Source organism: Trachypithecus francoisi, unplaced genomic scaffold, assembly GCF_009764315.1.
Source record: "Trachypithecus francoisi isolate TF-2019V2 unplaced genomic scaffold, Tfra_2.0 Lachesis_group7, whole genome shotgun sequence".
Classification (NCBI taxonomy): Eukaryota; Metazoa; Chordata; class Mammalia; order Primates; family Cercopithecidae; genus Trachypithecus; species Trachypithecus francoisi.
This window is the reverse complement of record NW_022681472.1, coordinates 56,098,521-56,115,827: the sequence shown is the minus strand read 5'-3', so window position 1 is coordinate 56,115,827 and position 17,307 is coordinate 56,098,521. Positions and strand designations below refer to the sequence as shown.

Genomic DNA, 17,307 nt, shown 5'->3' with positions numbered 1-17,307 from the left:
GAGAAAAAGGCATTTGCCAAGTCAATGGCTGCATACCAGGTACCAGGAGATGTGTTAATTTGCTCAAGCAATGAAACTACATCTGGTACAGCAGCTGCAATTGGAGTCGCCACCACTTGGTTAAGCTTACAATAATCCACTGTCATTCTCCAAGATCCATCTGTCTTCTGCACAGGCCAAATGAGAGAGTTGAATGGGAATGTGGTGGGACTCACCACCCCTGCATCTTTCTTTTTTCTTTCTTTTTTTTTTTTTTTTGTGACAGTCTCACTCTGTCACCAGGCTGGAGTGCAGTGCCATGATCTCGGCTCACTGCAACCTCTGCCTCCCGAGTTCAAGTAATTCTCCTGCCTCAGCCTCCTGAGTAGGTGGGACTACAGGCGTGCGCTGCCATGTCCAGCTAATTTTTTTTTGTATTTTTAGTAGAGACGGGGTTTCACCATGTTGGCCAGGATAGTCTCGATCTCTTGACCTCATGATCTGCCCGCCTCAGCCTCCCAAAGTTCTGGGATTACAGGCATGAGCCACCGTGCCCAGCCTTATCCCTGCATCTTTCAAGTTCTTGATGGTGGCACTAATCTCTGCAATCCCTCCAGGGATGTAATATTATTTATGATTTACTATTTTTTCTAGGTAGAGGCAGCTCTAGTTGCTTCCATTTAGCCTTTCCTACCATAACTGCCTTCATCCTACCAGTCAGGGAGCTAATGTGGGGGTTGGGCCAGCTGCTAAGTATGTCTATGCCAATTATGCATTCTGGCACTGGGGAAATGACCACAGGATGAGTCCGGGGACCCACTGAACCCACTGTAAGTCCTGAGCTAAAACTCCATTAATTAGCTGACCTCCATAAGCCCCTACTTTAACTGGAGGACCACAATGATGTTTTGGGTCTCCTGGAATCCATATCAGCTCAGAGGCAGTGTCCAGTAGTCCCTGAAATGACATTTCCCTTTCCCCAGTACACAGTTCCCCTGGTAAAAGGCCGGAGTTCTCCTTGGGGAAGGATGGGAGAAAGATTCACTGCATAAATTGTTGGTACTGGGTCGGGCGCAGTGGCTCACGCCTGTAATCCCAGCACTTTGGGAGGCCGAAGCGGGCGGATCATGAGATCAGGAGATTGAGACCATCCTGGCTAACACGGTGAAACCCCATCTCTACTAAAAATACAAAAAATTAGCCAGGCGTGGTGACGGGCACCTGTAGTCCCTGCTACTGGGGAGGCTGAGGCAGAAGAATGGCGTGAACCTGGGAGGCGGAGCTTGCAGTGAGCCGAGATCGCGCCACTGCACTCCAGCCTGGGTGACAGAGCAAGACTCCGTCTCAAAAAAAAAAAAAAAATTATTGGTACTGTAGTGGGGTCCTACCTCAAGGGGACCCAGCCTTCCCTTCATTCAAGGGGTTCTGGGTCTATAAACTGGCTCAAGTCTGGAAGTTAATTGAGAAGCCATGATTCTCTGTTTTTACAATTCAAATTAGTCTTTTGTCCATTTGACCTAGAAGTTTTCTGCTTGTGTAAATTAAATAGGAATGCAGTAGGCTTCCTATCAATTTCACTTCTAGGAACACCATGATGAATTAGCCAATGCCAGAGCTCTACATGAGCCAGACTATTCTGATTGCTGCTTTTGCCTCTACTGTCCATTATGGTAGCTACATCCACCTTACCTTTGACGGTTGAGTGCTGCCACTTGGCCTCCACCACCTCAGGATCCAATTATTCCCACTGTATTTAAATTTTTTTGTTGAGTGACTGCAGTTTCCACTGTTAGATCTGATATACAGAGAAGAGCAATTACACGGCTCTTCAAAGATGCAGGTGTTCCCCTCACAAATCTATTTTACAAGGCATTCATCAAGGGTATATCTTCTGGACCCTCTCAGCTGGGATGAGTAGGTCTAACGTGACTAATCCACTCCACCATCCCAATCTCCGTAAGCCTCTGGATCCCTTCCTCTACATTAAACCAAGGGAGATCAAGCATTTCTAGCTGGCTCACAGTGAGCCATCTTTTAATTCATAATGCAGCTAACCAAGCAAATAAACTATTACAACCTTTTTTTTTTAAACACTCCAAGCTGCAACATTAAAAGCAGAGTCCCTACTTCATGGGTCCAAATCAATAAATTCAGCCTGATCCAACTCTATGTTCTTTCCACCATTATCCCACACCCTTAATATCCATTCCCAGGCCTGTTCTCCAGGTTTCTGTTTATATAAATTAGAGAACTCAAACAGTTATTTTTGAGTGTAGTGCACCTCCTTATGGGTCACACTCTCAACCTCGCCTCTAGGGGTTGGCCAGAGGTCAGCCTGGCAACTGCCTCAGGGGAGGCCATCACTGTTGCCTCAGGCAGTGCAGGGTTTATCTCCTCAGACAAAGGTGGAAAGGCTGATGGCAGCATGAATGGGAGGGGATGTTGCCACTACTGGGTATGGGGAACCTGTTCCTTCTGGCAAAAGAAAGGTTCATCAGAGTTTACAAACTCAGTGTCCCCAGTTTCATCAAGATCCTCCTATACATCCCCATTCCAAGTTGCAGGGTCCCATTCTTTTCCAATCAATGCCCTTATTTTAACAGTAGACACCTGGCAAGGCTGTGCATGCGCCTTTTGTTGCAGATCAGTCAATCGCATGATGAGACCTTGTGTCTGTTTTTCCACAATTTCAGCTCTTTCTCCACAGGAGATAAGACTCTCACTCAGGGCAATCTTAGCAGATTTGAGGCTCAGTACCTGTTTCTGAAGCTGGGAGACAGAATCTCTGAGTTCACTTTCTTTCACCACTTTTTCCACTGAACTTAGGAGCAAGCAACCAACCAGCTTCATTATGTTCCTTGGTTCTTCACATATGGTCAAAGGTATTATGTATACAGTGACTAAACTCCTTGCCTCTCACAAGTGGTGAATCAGGAGTGTCAAATGCATTTATTTTGCACAACTCTCTAAACAGTTCACACCAAGGACTATCAGTATTCTCCATATTATTATAAGTAGAGTCCTTAGCATTTTTGGGTCTAATCATATTAAGCAGCCAACTCTAGAAACCCCAAAACCAATGAAAGAACTTCAACCTTAATATTCTGTTCCTCTAGAACCACTCCGGGTACTAAAATATATACTAGTCAGGGTTCTCTAGAGGGACAGAACTAATAGGATATATATACATATGTATATGTGTGTGTGTGTATATATATATATATGAGTTTATTCAGTATTAACTCACACGATCACCAGCTCCCTCAGTAGGCTGTCTGCAAGCTTGAGGAGCAAGGAGAACCAGTCCAAGTCTCGACATTGAAGAACTTGGAGTCTGATGTTCAAGGGCAGGAAGCACCCAGCATGGGAGAAAGATGTAGGCTGCTGGGAGGCTAGGCTAGTCTCTCCTTTTCACGTTTTTCTGCCTGCTTATATTCACTGGCAGCTGAGTAGATTGTGCCCACCAGGTCTGCTTTCCCCAGCCCACTGGGGTGGATCTGCCTTCCCCAGTCCACTGACTTAAATGTTCATCTCCTTTGGCAACACCCTCACAGACACACCCAGGATCAATACTTTGTATCCTTCCATCCAATCAAGTTAACACTCAGTATTAACCAGCACAAACGCCAAGGCTGGAGTGCAGTAGTAGGTTCAACATAGCCTTGAACTTTTGGCCTCAGCCTCCCAAATTGCTAGTATTACAGGCATGAGCCACTGCACCCAGTCTCACTCTTCTGGATTTCAAAACTTACTAAAAACTAGAGTAATCAAAACAGTGTAGTATTGGCATAAGGAAAGACACAGAGACCAATGGAAAGGAACTGAGAGTTGATAAATAAACCCATATGTCTATGGCCAGTTGATTCTTGACAAGGGTGCCAAGTGTATTCAATAGGAAAAGAACAGTTTTTTTTGTTTTGTTTTTTTGTTTTTGTTTTTGTTTTTTAATAAATGGTGATGTGACAACTGGATTTCCACATACTAAAGACAAACAAAAACAAAACAGAAAACAAAACTAAGTTGGATGCTGTTTTGGAAAAACTCTCAAACTGTTTTTCCTCTACTCTCACACAACCACAATAATCATAAACATAGAAAACTTCTGTGACCAAATGTGTGAGAGTTTATCCCCATGCACCAAGCAGCGGATACTAGCTGGGCATCTTCCAATTCAGTTCTGATGCTATATGCCTAGAGATAGTGTCAGATTCCACAGGATGAGGGCTCAGTTCCCAAGGCCGCCTCCTATATCAAACACCACTTACAAGTCTGGGCCTCCAAAACTTCTCACTAACAGGCTTCAAGTTAGGGTTCCCATGACCCCCGCTCTTTGAGTTCAATTAATTTGCTGGAGCGGCTCACTGAACTCCAGACATGTTTACTGGCTTATTACAAAGGATACTGCAAGGGTTACAGAGGAAGAGGTGCCTAGGGCTAGGCACCTTCCAGGAACTTCCCAGTGTTCAGCTATTGGGAAGGAAAATGTTTGGAGTCAGTATTCCTACTCTCAGGGTATGTGGCAGGACTCTCTCTGGGAGGGTCTTCTGACCCACAATCAGAAAGGCAGGGTAAGATTAGAGTCCTGCCTTGGGGAAAGCGAAAGGAGGTCTGGAGAGATTGTTTCCTGAAGCCTGAGATAGCCAGCATTAGGACAAAAGTCTGTAACAAGGGCTATTGGAGTTGTGTAAGCCAGAACTATGCCCAAAAATATATATATGGATACACACACACACATATATAATACCATACCATTTACCTCATACTGTATATAAAAATTAAAATGGATCAATAACTCAATAACCTAAATACAAGAGCTACAATCATAAAAATCTTAGACAAACACAGGAGTTGGCCAGGCACAGGGCTCATGTCTGTAATCCCAGCACTTTGGGAGGCTGAGATGGGAGAATGTCTTGAGCCCAGGGGTTCAAGACCACTCTGAGCAACATAATGAGACCCCTGTCTCTACAAAAAATAAAAATGAAAAAATTAGGCAGGGATGGTGCCATGTGTCTCTAGTCCAGGCTACTCCAGAGGCTGAGGTAGGAGGATCACTTGAGCCCAGGAGTTAGAGGCTGCAGTGAGCTATGATTGTGCCACTCTGCACTTCAGTCTGGGCAACAGAGAGAGACCTTTTCTAAGAAAAGGAAGGAAGGAAGGAAGGAAGGAAGAAGGAAGGAAGGAAGGAAGGAAGGAGGAAGGAAGGAAGGAAGGAAGGAAGGGAGGGAGGGAGGGAAGGAGGGAGGAAGGAAAAGGAAAACACAGGAGTAAATATTTAAACCTTGAATTTGACAATGGATTCTTATATATTATATCAAAAGTACAAGCAACAAAAGAAAAAATACCTGAAAAAAATCTTTCTTAAGGGAGGCTCTGAAAAAATTAGATAAATTGGACTTCACATACAAATTAAAAACTTGTACTTCAAAGGAAATTATCAAAAAACTTAAAAGATAGCCCACAGAATGGGAAAAGTATTTGCAAATCATATTTAATAAGGGTCTAGTATCTAGAATGTATAAAAAATGCTTACAACTCAACAATAAAAAGATAAATAACCCAATTAAAAATGGGCAAAGAGGCCGGGCGTGGTGGCTCACGTCTGTAATCCCAGCACTTTGGGAGGTCAAGGCAGGTAGATCACCTGAGATCAGGGGTTCGAGACCAGCCTGGCCAACATGGTGAAACTCCATCTCTACTAAAAATACAAAAAATTATCCGGGCATGATGGTGGGAGCCCGTAATCCCAGCTACTCAGGAGGTTGCAGCAGGAGAATTGCTTGAACCTGGGAGGCGGAGGTTGCAGTGAGCCAAGATCATGCCATTGCACTATAGGCTGGGCAACCAGCGAAACTCCATCTCAAAAAAAAAAAAAAAAAGGCAAAGAACTTGAATAGACATTTCTCCAAAGAGGATATACAAATAGCCAATAGGGATTGAAGAGACAGTCAACATAATTAGTTCTTAGGAAAATGCAAATCAAAACCATAAGGAGCTACCACTACATACCCATTAGGATGGCTTTTAACCAAAAAGGCAGACAATAACAAGTGCTGGCAAATATGTAAAGAAATTGGAACGCTTATTGCAGGTGGAAATGTAAAATGGGATAGCCACTTTGGAAAATAGTCTGCATTTCCTCAAAGTTAAACACAGTGTATCACCCAGCAATTCCACTCCCAAATAATGCACAAGAAAATCTAAAACATCTGTTCAAACAAAAATCTGTACATGAGCGTTCACGACAGCATTATTTATAACAGCCAAAAAGTGGAAACAACCCAAAGGTCCAGCAACTGGTGAATAAAGAAAATCTGGTATTATTGGCCGGGCGCGGTGGCTCAAGCCTGTAATCCCAGCACTTTGGGAGGCCGAGACGGGCGGATCACAAGGTCAGGAGATCGAGACCATCCTGGCTAACATGGTGAAACCCCGTCTCTACTAAAAAAAAGAAAATACAAAAAACTAGCTGGGCGAGGAGGCGGGCGCCTGTAGTCCCAGCTCCTCGGGAGGCTGAGGCAGGAGAATGGCGTAACCCGGGAGGCGGAGCTTGCAGTGAGCTGAGATCCGGCCACTGCACTCCAGCCTGGGCGACAGAGCAAGACTCCGTCTCAAAAAAAAAAAGAAAAGAAAGAAAATCTGATATTATCTACACAATGGAATATTATTTCTACAGAAAAAGGAATGAAGTACTAATGCAAGATGCAACACACATGAACCTTGAAAACATTATGTTAAGTGAAAGTCAGATACAAAAGGCTATATACTATGATTCCATTGGTATGAAATACTCAGGATAGGCAAATCCATACAAATAAAAATAGACTAGTGGTTGCCAGGGGCCAGGGGAAGGGTAAAATGGGCAGTAACTGCCAATAGGTATGGAATTTCTTTTGGGGATGATAAAAATGTTCCGAAATTAGATCGTGGTGATAGTTGTACAACTTTGTGAATATTACTAAAATTCACTGAATTTGAAAAGGATGGATTTTACTATATATGAATTATATTAAAATATTTTTAATGCTATTTTACCTCACTTTTGACAACAAAGGGAACTATTTTTTTTTTCTATCTCAGTCAATTTGATAGGAAAGAAAAATAATCTATTTAATTTTCATTTTTATGAGTAATACAAAGTTTATTGATCGTTTCTATTTCTTCATTAGTGATTTGTCTGTTTGTATGCTTTGCCCAGTTTTGTACTAGCACATCACCTTTTTCTGGTTTTGTAGAAACTTTTCATATTATAAGGTTATCAACCCTTTGCCATCTTTCCTAGTTTGTCATTTGTCTTTTAGTTTTTTTACGGCACCTAACATATACATGTTTTTCATTTTCACATAATCAAAATTATTCACCTTTCTCTTTATGATTTTGTTGATTGTTTGAACTCCTGGAAATCTCCAACTTCCACCCTCCTAATCCTGCCGGTTCTAGGACAAGAGAAATACTGATCTATGTTTTATTCTTCTGTTTGTGAGTGACTGTTTGATTTTCCTAGCTTTCATTTTTAAGTAGGAATACCAATAACACTGCAAGGGAGGGTAGATGCTCACTTTCCTCTGATTGCATCTCTGTAAGGAGATAGATGGAATAAATACCAAACTCTTTGACAGCTACAACTGTATGGTGATGGCCACTTCTTCCTTCTAAATGATCTCTACTAGTGAAGGCAAACAGATAGGGAGCTTCCAGGAAAAAGTCCATGAACTCAAATCCCCAGGTGTAATCATCCTGGCCAATAGGCAATTTGTTAATACTGGCCCTTAGAAGGAGAGGCAAAGAAAGCCTATCAATTGTCTTATCTCAGTACCTGACACAGAGTAGGTGCTCAGTAATTGTCAGTTGTTAAATTAAATCCATCAGTTATGTAATACCCTAGTCGGGATGAACTGGGCCTGGCCAATCTGAGTGGAGTTCATAAAGGGACAGCATTACCAGCCAAGGTTACAAAACACAAATTGCTGCCTTTTTCCATGGTCCTGGAACATATCCCATAACGACTGGGAATTCTTTCCTGGAATGTGATGAGATGGAGAACCACATGTAAAGATTCCAACCTGATAACTTTCCTCTGGGCTTTAACATGATTTTCCTAAAAGTGACTCAGGTTGCTTCTCTTGTGTCCAAGGCTCTAGCACCTCTTTTCACACTGTATCAAACAATGTAACTTGTCTGAATGTAACTAGTTCAATGTAACTAGAGGTGAATGTAAACTAGTTCAATTGATTTCATTTCATTTTAGGATGAAAAGATTATGTCTGAGTTTCTGGCTATTTATTCTACTTAATCTCAATTTACTTTTCTGATAAAAGGGAACTTACTGGTCTTAAAATTTATATTATATTATTTTTCTAAAAAAAAAGATGGGGTCTGGCTATGTTGCCCAGGCTGGGATTGAACTTCTGGCCTTAAGCAATCCTCAGCCTCCTGAGCTTCCTGGGACTATGAGTGCATGCCACTGTGCCTAGCTTAAAAATTATATTCTTTGTATCAGAAAGAAACTTACAGCATCCAATGCTCATAGTCAGAGGAGAAATTCTCAAATAAATATTCCAGGCTTCTGTCTTGAGAAACTATCTTATAAAAAGAGGAGCAAGCTGAGTGTGGTGGCATGCCTATAGTCCCAGTTACTCTGGAGCCTGAGGTGGGAGAATCTTTGGCCCAGGAGCTCAAATCCAGCCTGGGTGATATGGCGAGACTCCATCTCAAAATGAAAAAAAGAAAAAGAGAAGCAAATGAACATAAAAACAAGCAGAAGGAAGAATAAAATAAAGAGTAAAAATCAATGAAATTGAAAAAAAGAATTTTAAAGCAGAGAAAAATCCATGAAACAAAAGCTGTTACCTTGAAAACATCAATATACATAGCTAAACCTCTAGCCAGTTTGACAAAGGAATAAAATACAAATTACCAATATCAAAAAGGGGGAGATCACTACAGACCTACCAGACATTAAAATAACAAGGGAGTACTATGAACAGCTCTTATGTAGATAAACTCAACAACTGGAATGAAATGGACCAATTCCTTGAAACTACCAAACTACCAGGATTCAGCTAAGAAAAAATAGATAACCTGAATAGTTGCGTTATCTATGAAAAAAGTCAAGTTCTTCCTTCTATCCTTCCTTCCTTCTTTTTTCCTTTTTTTTCTTTTAAGAGATGGGATCTCGTTATGTTGACCAGGCTGGTCTCAAACTTCTGGCCTCAAGCTCCTGCCTCAGCCTCCCAAAGTAGTGGGATTTCAGGCATGAGTCACCGGCACCCATTTAGAAATAAAATTCTTAATTCAGAATATTTCACAAAACAAACTTCAGTCCTGCATGGCTTCACTGGCAAATTCTACCAAACATGTAAAACATATATATATCAATTCTGTGCAATCTCTTGCACAAATAGAAGTAGAGGAAGCACATTCCAACTCATCTTATGAGGTTGGCATTGTCCTGATACCAAAACCAGGTTTTTAAAATGAAAAAGTAAAGAAAAAAGGAATAAAAACTATAGTTCAATATATCTCATATCCAATATATTAACAGACAACAGAAGAAAACTATATGACCAAATCAAGTGATGCAAAAAAAAAGCATTTAAAAAATCAACATCAATTCAAGATAAAAACTCCCAACCATCTAGAAACAGAAGGCCACTTCATTAAGTTGATACAGGGCATCTATCAAAACCCAACACTTATCATCAAACTTACTGGTAAGACCAAATGCTTGCCCTCTAAGACTGAAAACAAGACACACATGTTCACTTCAGTGCACTAAAGCAAAAGAGAGAGAGCAAGAGAGAGAAGAAATGAAAAAATAAAACTCACCTTATTTGCAAACAACATAATTGTCTATGAAGAAAATTTTGAAGATTCCAAAGAATCTACAAAAAGGATCCTAGAACTTATAAGTAAATTAGCCAGATTGTGCTAGATCAACATAGAAAATAATCAATTATATTTCCATATTCTAGTAATGAACAACTGAATTTTCAATTTTATAAAATTTTTTAAAATATGATTTACAATAACTTCAAAAAGCTAAAATACTGAAGTATAAATCTGTCAAAGCCTGTGTAGTATCTGTATGCTGCAAAACAAAAAACACTAATGGAAGAAATCAAAGAGGACCTAAATAAATGGAGAGACATACCATGTTCATAGATTAGAAAATGCAATATAGTCACAACGTCATTTCTCCTCCAAAGTGATCTATAAATTCAGTTCCATTTCAATCAAATTCCCAGCATGACTTTTTCCCCCTGAGAATGGGAGTCTTGCTGTCACCCATACGGAAGTGCAGTAGCATGATCATGGCTAACTGCAGCCTCAAACTCCTGGGTTCAAGCAATCCTCTTGCCTCAGCCTCCAAGTAGCTAGGACTACAAGCATGCACCACCATGCCTGGCTAATTTTTTTGGATGACTTTTCTTAAATAGAGAAAAACCAATTTTACTTCTTTATATCTGCCATACTATTATTATATTCTATCATAGATCATTATATAATGATATATAGAGGAAAATCCCTTGTATTTTACAATGACTAAAAATACAAGACTTTTTTTTTTTTTTTTTTTTTTTTTTTACAGTGGCGTGATTTCAGGTCACTGCAACCTCTGCCTTCTGGGCTCAAGCAATTCTTCTGCCTCAGCCTCCTGAGTAGCTGGGACTACAGGAGTGCGCTACATGCCCAGCTAGTTTTTGTATTTTTTGTAGAGACAGGGTTTTGCCATGTTGAACTCCTGCACTCAAGCCATCCACCCACCTTCGCCTCCCAAAGTGCTGGGATTACAGGCATGAGCCACAGTGCCTGGCCCATACAAAGACTTGTGGTAAAATAGTCACCAAATATAAGTCATTGTTAAGGAATTTCATGTGATAAATAAATATAATTGAATATTAAGAGAAATGGGAGGAATACAGACCATAAAAAGTAAAATATTCAGAATCTATATCCTAGGGGAAAAAAAGGAAAATATAACAGAAAAAAACTGATTTTAAAACTATGTGTGGCCATGCACGATGGCTTACACCTATAATCCCAGCAATTTGGGGGGCTAAGGCGGGAGGATGGCTTGAGCCCAGGAGTTTGAGAACAGTCTGGGCAACATAGGGAGACTTCATCTCTACAAATAATTTTAAAAATTAGCCAGGTGTGGTGGCACACACATGCAGTCTCAGTCAGGAGACTGAGGCAGGAGGATTGCCTGAGCCCAGGAGGTCAAGGCTACAGTGAGCCGTGATCTCATCACTGCATTCCAGCCTGAGCAGCAGAGTGAAACCCTGTCTCAGAAAAATTAAAATGAAAACTATGTGTGAAGGCAAAGGAACTAGAACAGCCAAAGAATTCTGAAAAAGAAAAATAAAGCTGAAAAAAATCACACAACCTGATTTTAGACTTAACTGCAAATCTGTGTTAATCAAGACAGTGTGGTATTGACGAAGTGACAGACACATAGGTCAATGGAACAGAATGGAGTCCAGAATTGGATTCTACTAACTGGTTATACAAATGTAATCTTTTACAAAGGTGCATAGGCAATTCAAAGGAACAGATAGCTTTCAACAAATGGTTTCAGAAAACAGACCAGGTACAGTGGCTTACTTATCTAATCCCAGTGCTTTGGGAGGTTGAGGTAGGAGGATTGCTTGAGCCCAGGAGGTTGAGTCCAGCCTAGGCAACATGGCAAGATCTTGTCTTTACAACAAATAATTTTTGTTCATTTGTTTGCTTTGTTTTGTTTTTGTTTTTGTTTGAGATAGAGTCTCTCTATCACCCAGGCTGGAGTGCAGTGGCGCAATCTTGGCTCACTGCAACCTCCACTTCCCAGGTTCAAATGATTCTCCTGCCTCTGCCTCCCAAGTAGCTAGGACTACAGGCACACACTATCATGCCTGGCTAATTTTTGTATTTTTGGTAGAGATGGGGTTTCACCATGTTGGCCAGGCTAGTCTTGAACTCCTGACTTCAGGTGACCCACCCCCTCAGCCTCCCAGAGCGCTGGGATTGCAGGCGTGAGCCACTGCACCTGGCCTAAATAATTTTTAAAAATTAGCCAGATATGATGGCACTCAGCTATAGTCCTAGCTGCTTGAGAGCCTGAGGCAGGATCACTTGAGCCCTGGCGGTTGAGGCTGCAGTGAGCCATGATCACACCTCTGCACTCCAGCCTGAACAACAGAGCAAGACCCTATCTCTGAAAAAGAAAAACTTCTAAGAAAATCTTCATGACTTTGATTTAGGCAAAGTGTTCATAGATATAACATCAAAAGCACAGTCCATTTAAAAAATTGGATAAATTGTACTTCTACAAAATGAAAAACCTTTGCTCTGTAAAAGACTGTTAAAAGAATGGAAAAAGCTACAGACAAAAAAATTTTTCAAATCTCATACATAAGAAAGACCTTTCATCAAGATTATAAAAATAATTCTTGGGACTTAACAGTAGGAAAACAACCACCCAATTTTTGAAAAGTGGTGGAATAATTTCAAGAGACACTTCACTAAAAGCAATATAGAGATGGTAAGTGAACACATACAAAGATTCTCATCAGGAAAATGCAAATTAAAACTGATGAGAAACCACTATACACCTAATAGAATGGGTAAAAAGGGGAAAAAAATGCCAATACCAAATGATGGCAAGGATGAGAAGCATCTAGAACTCTCATATGTTACTAATGGCAATGCAAAATGGTATAGCCACTCTGGAAAACAGTCAGGCAATTTCCAATAAAGTTAAACATATACTTGCCATATGGACCAGCAGTCCCACTCTTAGGTATTTACTCAGGGGAAATGAAAACATATGTTTACACAAAAACCTGCACATGAGTGTTTATAGCAGTTTTTACTCATAATTACCGAATGCTGGAAATAACCCGGATGTCCTTGAATAAACGAATGTATAAACTTTGGTACAACTATTAATGGAATGCTACTCAGCAATAAAAAGGAATGAGCCAGTGGTACATGCAGCTACATGAATGAATCTCAGTGACATGCTAAGTGAAGGAAGCTAGACTCAAAACGTGACATACTTTCCAGTTCCATTTATATGACATTCTAGAAAAGGTAAAGCTATAGGAACAGAGAATAGCTGGGGTGAGGGAAGGGTTTCACTGAAAGGACAGCAAGAAGGCCTTTTTGGGTGGTAGAATTGTTCTGTATCCTGACTATGGTGATGGTTATATGAAACCATACATGTATTAGAACTGTATATTCAAAAGATCCATTTTTACTATATATAAAATTTTTTAATAATTTTAAAATAATAGGAATTAATATAGCTTATACTTCATCTTGCTTCAGATAAGATTTAAAATTATTTCCTTTAACTGTAAGACATATGGTTAATTATGCAAAGCTAAATATAAACCCTAAGAAGATTTGCTGCCAGATCGTATTTACAATCTGGCTAAAAGGCAAGTCTGAATCCTTGAAAAACTGTTTACCTTAATTTCTCCCTTTTGAATCCTTTTTTTGTTCTCTTTTCCTTCTCACTTCTCTGATTGTCTTCCTCTTTCTCCCTCCCTCCCTTTCTGTTCCTTTGTCTTTATCCTATCTTAACTGATTGTATTTTAATCTGAAGTGTATACATTACATTATTTTTGTCATGTAAAAAAATTAAAACTTGTTCTTTATTTTTAAAATGGACTGAACATTTTGTATCTCTCTCAAAATTAGAATATTCTGTCAAATTACTTACAAGTTGATTTTTACTTGTGAATGATTTTCAAAATTGATAATATCTCCCCCCTCCACTGCCCTGCCACTGCCGGTTGCTCAGGTGTTCTCAAGAAAGAGGGAAAAGTTTTTTTTTTTTTGAGATGGAGTCTCACTCTATTGCTCAGGCTGGAGTACAGTGGCACCATCTTGGCTCACCACAACCTCCACCTCCCTGGTTTAAGCCACTCTCCTGCCTCAGCCTCCCGAGTAGCTGGGATTACAGGTGCGTGCCACCACACCCAGATAATTTTTGTATTTTGAATAGAGACGGAGTTTCACCATGTTGGCCAGGCTGGTCTTGAACCTCTGACGTCGTGATGCACCCGCCTCAGCCTCCCAAAATGCTGGGATTACAGGTGTGAACCACCACGCCCAGCTGATGGAGAGAAAAGTTTTTATGTCCCTTGTCAAGTGAGGAGGCAAATCTTTCCCCTCAAAGTTGACATAACTTTTGATGTTTTATATTATGAAGATAACGCTTTATCTAGTCTAGATTCTCTCAAAATATTGTATCAAGTGTTAAATTATACTTATTTCTTTTGCATATTTAAAATATTTTTGAGAAACACACATAGCAATTTTCTAGTAATGTATTCATTTTTGGCATATAAATGGGGCTACCCATACTTGTTTTGGAAACAACACATTTGTTTGCAGTCAAGAAGATACATACAAAACAATTCTCAAAGAGAGATATTTAAGTTAACTTGCAAATGGTTTGTGTCATATGAACACAGTCATTTACATTTAAAGGTGGTGACCAGGAATTAAACTGAGCACTAGAAAAAGGTGACAGGTTAAGAAGGAAAATGGGTTTGAGAGATTCTGTCAAGCTGTATTAAGAAAAAGATGAGCGAAGCTGGCTTGTGAATTTACAAGGCAAAGCTAGAAAAACTTTGGTAGATTACGAATTTCTGTACAAATAGAAAAATTGAGCCAGCTCATCATATAAAAAGGCAATTTTTTACATAACCTAAATAGAAAAGATATTTTACTCTTATCTCCACCGCCATCTTCATGTTTTCTTCCGCTGTCTTTTCCTTCTTCATCTTCAGAGTTTTCTATTTCCTGAATAACCATCCTTTTCCCTTTGGTTTGAGTCTTAGATACAGCTTCAGAATTTTTCAGATCTCTTTCAACCTCTGACAAGGTTTTCTGCAACATAATTACCATATTAAACAAAATATTTTCCTTTAATAATAAATATAACCATTCTTTCAGGTAAAAACATAAAGATGTTGAAAAATGAATACAACTAAGACACGGCTTTTTTGGGGTGGCCTTTGTCTGATTGTAATCACACATGTCCACTGTCAAAAAACAAAAACAAAACAAACAAACAAAAAAAACCAGTGTAACAAGTATAAAAAATAAAGAAAAAAATCACCTAAAATCTTGCCACTCAGATACTACTATTAACATTTTGATAATCTTCTAGATGTTTCTATGCATATATACCCACAGAGATGTATAGTTTTACACAAATGAAATCATGCTACATATGCTGTTTGTTTATTTAAAATATAGAGATGAGGTCTCACTAGGTTGCCCAGTCTAGTCTCAAACCTGTGGGATCAAGCAATCCTCTCACCTCAGCCTCCTGAAGTTCTGGGATTACACGTGTGAGCTACCACACCCAGCCCACATTACTGTTTTACAGTAATGCTGAAAATTCTGAAATATTTTATGCTGACTCTAATAAAAAATAGATACACCATCCTTTGTTGGATACACAATTTTCAAGTATTTTCTCCCAATTTGTGGTCTGTGGCTTGTTTTTGTTTTTTGTTTTGTTTGTTGTTGTTTTTGAGACAGGGTGTCCCTCTGCTGCCCCAGCTGGAGTACAGTGGTGCAATCACAGCTCACTGCAGCCTTGACCTCCCTGGCTCAAATTATCCTTCCACCCCCACCTCCTGAGTAGCTGGGACTACAGGCCCACACCACCATGTCTGGCTTTTTAAACTTTTTGTGGAGATGAAGTTCAGCTGTGTTTCCCAGGCTGGTCTTAAACTCCTGGGATCAGGTGATCCTCCTGCCTCAGCCTCCTAAAGTGCTTGGATTACAGGTGTGAGCCACCATGCCCAGCTGTGGCTTGTCTTTCATTCTCCTGTGTTTTCGAAAAAGTAGATGTTCTAAATTTTGATGAAGTCCAATATATCAACTTTTTCTTTTACGGATTGTACTTTTCATGTCTTACATAAGAAATATTTGTCTAAGGTCATAAAGATTTTCTCTTATGTTTTCTTTTAGAAGTTTTATGTTTTATATCTTACATCAAAAAGTATATGATCCATTTTGAATTAATCTTTGTATATTGTTAAGATAAAAATTCATTTGAAACCAGGCACAATGGCTCATGCCTGTAATCCTAGCACTTTGGGAGGTGGCGTGCACCTGTGGTCTCAGTTACACAGGAAACTGAGATGGCAGGATTGCTTGAGCCTAGGAGGTGGAGGCTGCAGTAAGCCATGTTCCCACCACATTACAGTTGAGGCATCAGAGAAAGGCCTTGTCTCAAAAATAAATAAATAAACATAACCATTACAAAAAGGAAATACTAAGCCAGGCCCTAAACCTAAACCTAAAATGTTGACTTGACAAAAGCTGCTGATATTCTAGCAACATTAGCTGCCATTCAGAGACCATGGGATAGGTAACCCAATAGGTATATGTGGAAACTTAGTAACAATTTCTCCATGGGTTTCTCTTATTTCTGACTATACTGCCAGCAGAGGCACTAAACCACCTTCTTTCTGGATATCTCTAAGGATGTTTGTACTGAGAACAACCTTGGCAAACTGAAATAGTATTCATCTGCAGCGGAGAGGGCAGGTGTGTTGGCTCTCCAGTGTAATAAAGGTGATGCTTCCATATGGAGCAGAGATTGGGCAGGTTTGCTTACACCCCATCATAAAAGAAGGGAGTTTCCTAAAGTTTTGTTTGTTTGAGATGGAGTCTTACTCTGTCGCCCCTGTTGGAGTGCAGTGTTGGCCAGGCTGGTCTCAAACTCCTGACCTCAGGTGATCTGCCTGCCTCAGCCTCACCAAGTGCTGGGATTACAGGCATGAGTCACTGCACCTGGCTGGTTTCCTAAATTTTTGATTTGTCAGCCACCACATAAATCCACTGAGTGTGCAATATCCATCTGGGCCACTCTATGTCACCCCTGTGGGACTTGGGAGCAAGGGGAACTGACATGAACGTGAAGCTCATCTGCTTGGAGTAACAAAGTCTTTGGTGTTTGACCCAGGATATCTTGTCCTCTGGTAGGCCACCTTGTTCATTTGTAAGCAAGGGAAAATCTGTTCTTGACACTTAACCTCTACTCTTTAGGCCTGAATACAGATCCCCTAGGTGTATAACTGAGTCAGTCTGCTCAGTCAGGTAGCATATGCTGTCGATGATGCTGTGCTTACCATGCTAGTTACAGAGAGAAACGCTCTTCAATGGCCAAGGCGTTCACCTCTAATCCTACCTAGGAAGGTACCTTCTATACTACTCCACATGGCTCAGACAAAAACACTGCCTACAACACTATAGGAAAAAGAAAAATTGATATTTGTCTTTCAGAGGAAGGTTTACAGTTTTGAAAAAAAA

General features: G+C 40.1%; 1 protein-coding gene and 1 long non-coding RNA gene across 5 annotated transcripts in view; one reads left to right on the top strand and one right to left on the bottom strand.

Moving 5' to 3' along the window:
- SPAG1 (sperm associated antigen 1) overlaps positions 1–17,307 on the bottom strand; it is an 86,509-nt gene that overhangs the window by 34,985 nt on the left and 34,217 nt on the right. For all 4 annotated transcript variants that reach the window (XM_033202982.1, XM_033202984.1, XM_033202981.1 and 1 more), the window contains one exon: positions 14,706–14,865. In XM_033202982.1, coding sequence (XP_033058873.1) covers positions 14,706–14,865 — 160 coding nt within the window. The remainder of the gene's footprint in view (positions 1–14,705; positions 14,866–17,307) is intronic.
- LOC117079271 overlaps positions 1–17,307 on the top strand; it is a 48,776-nt gene that overhangs the window by 24,071 nt on the left and 7,398 nt on the right. The gene's annotated exons all lie outside the window — the stretch shown is intronic.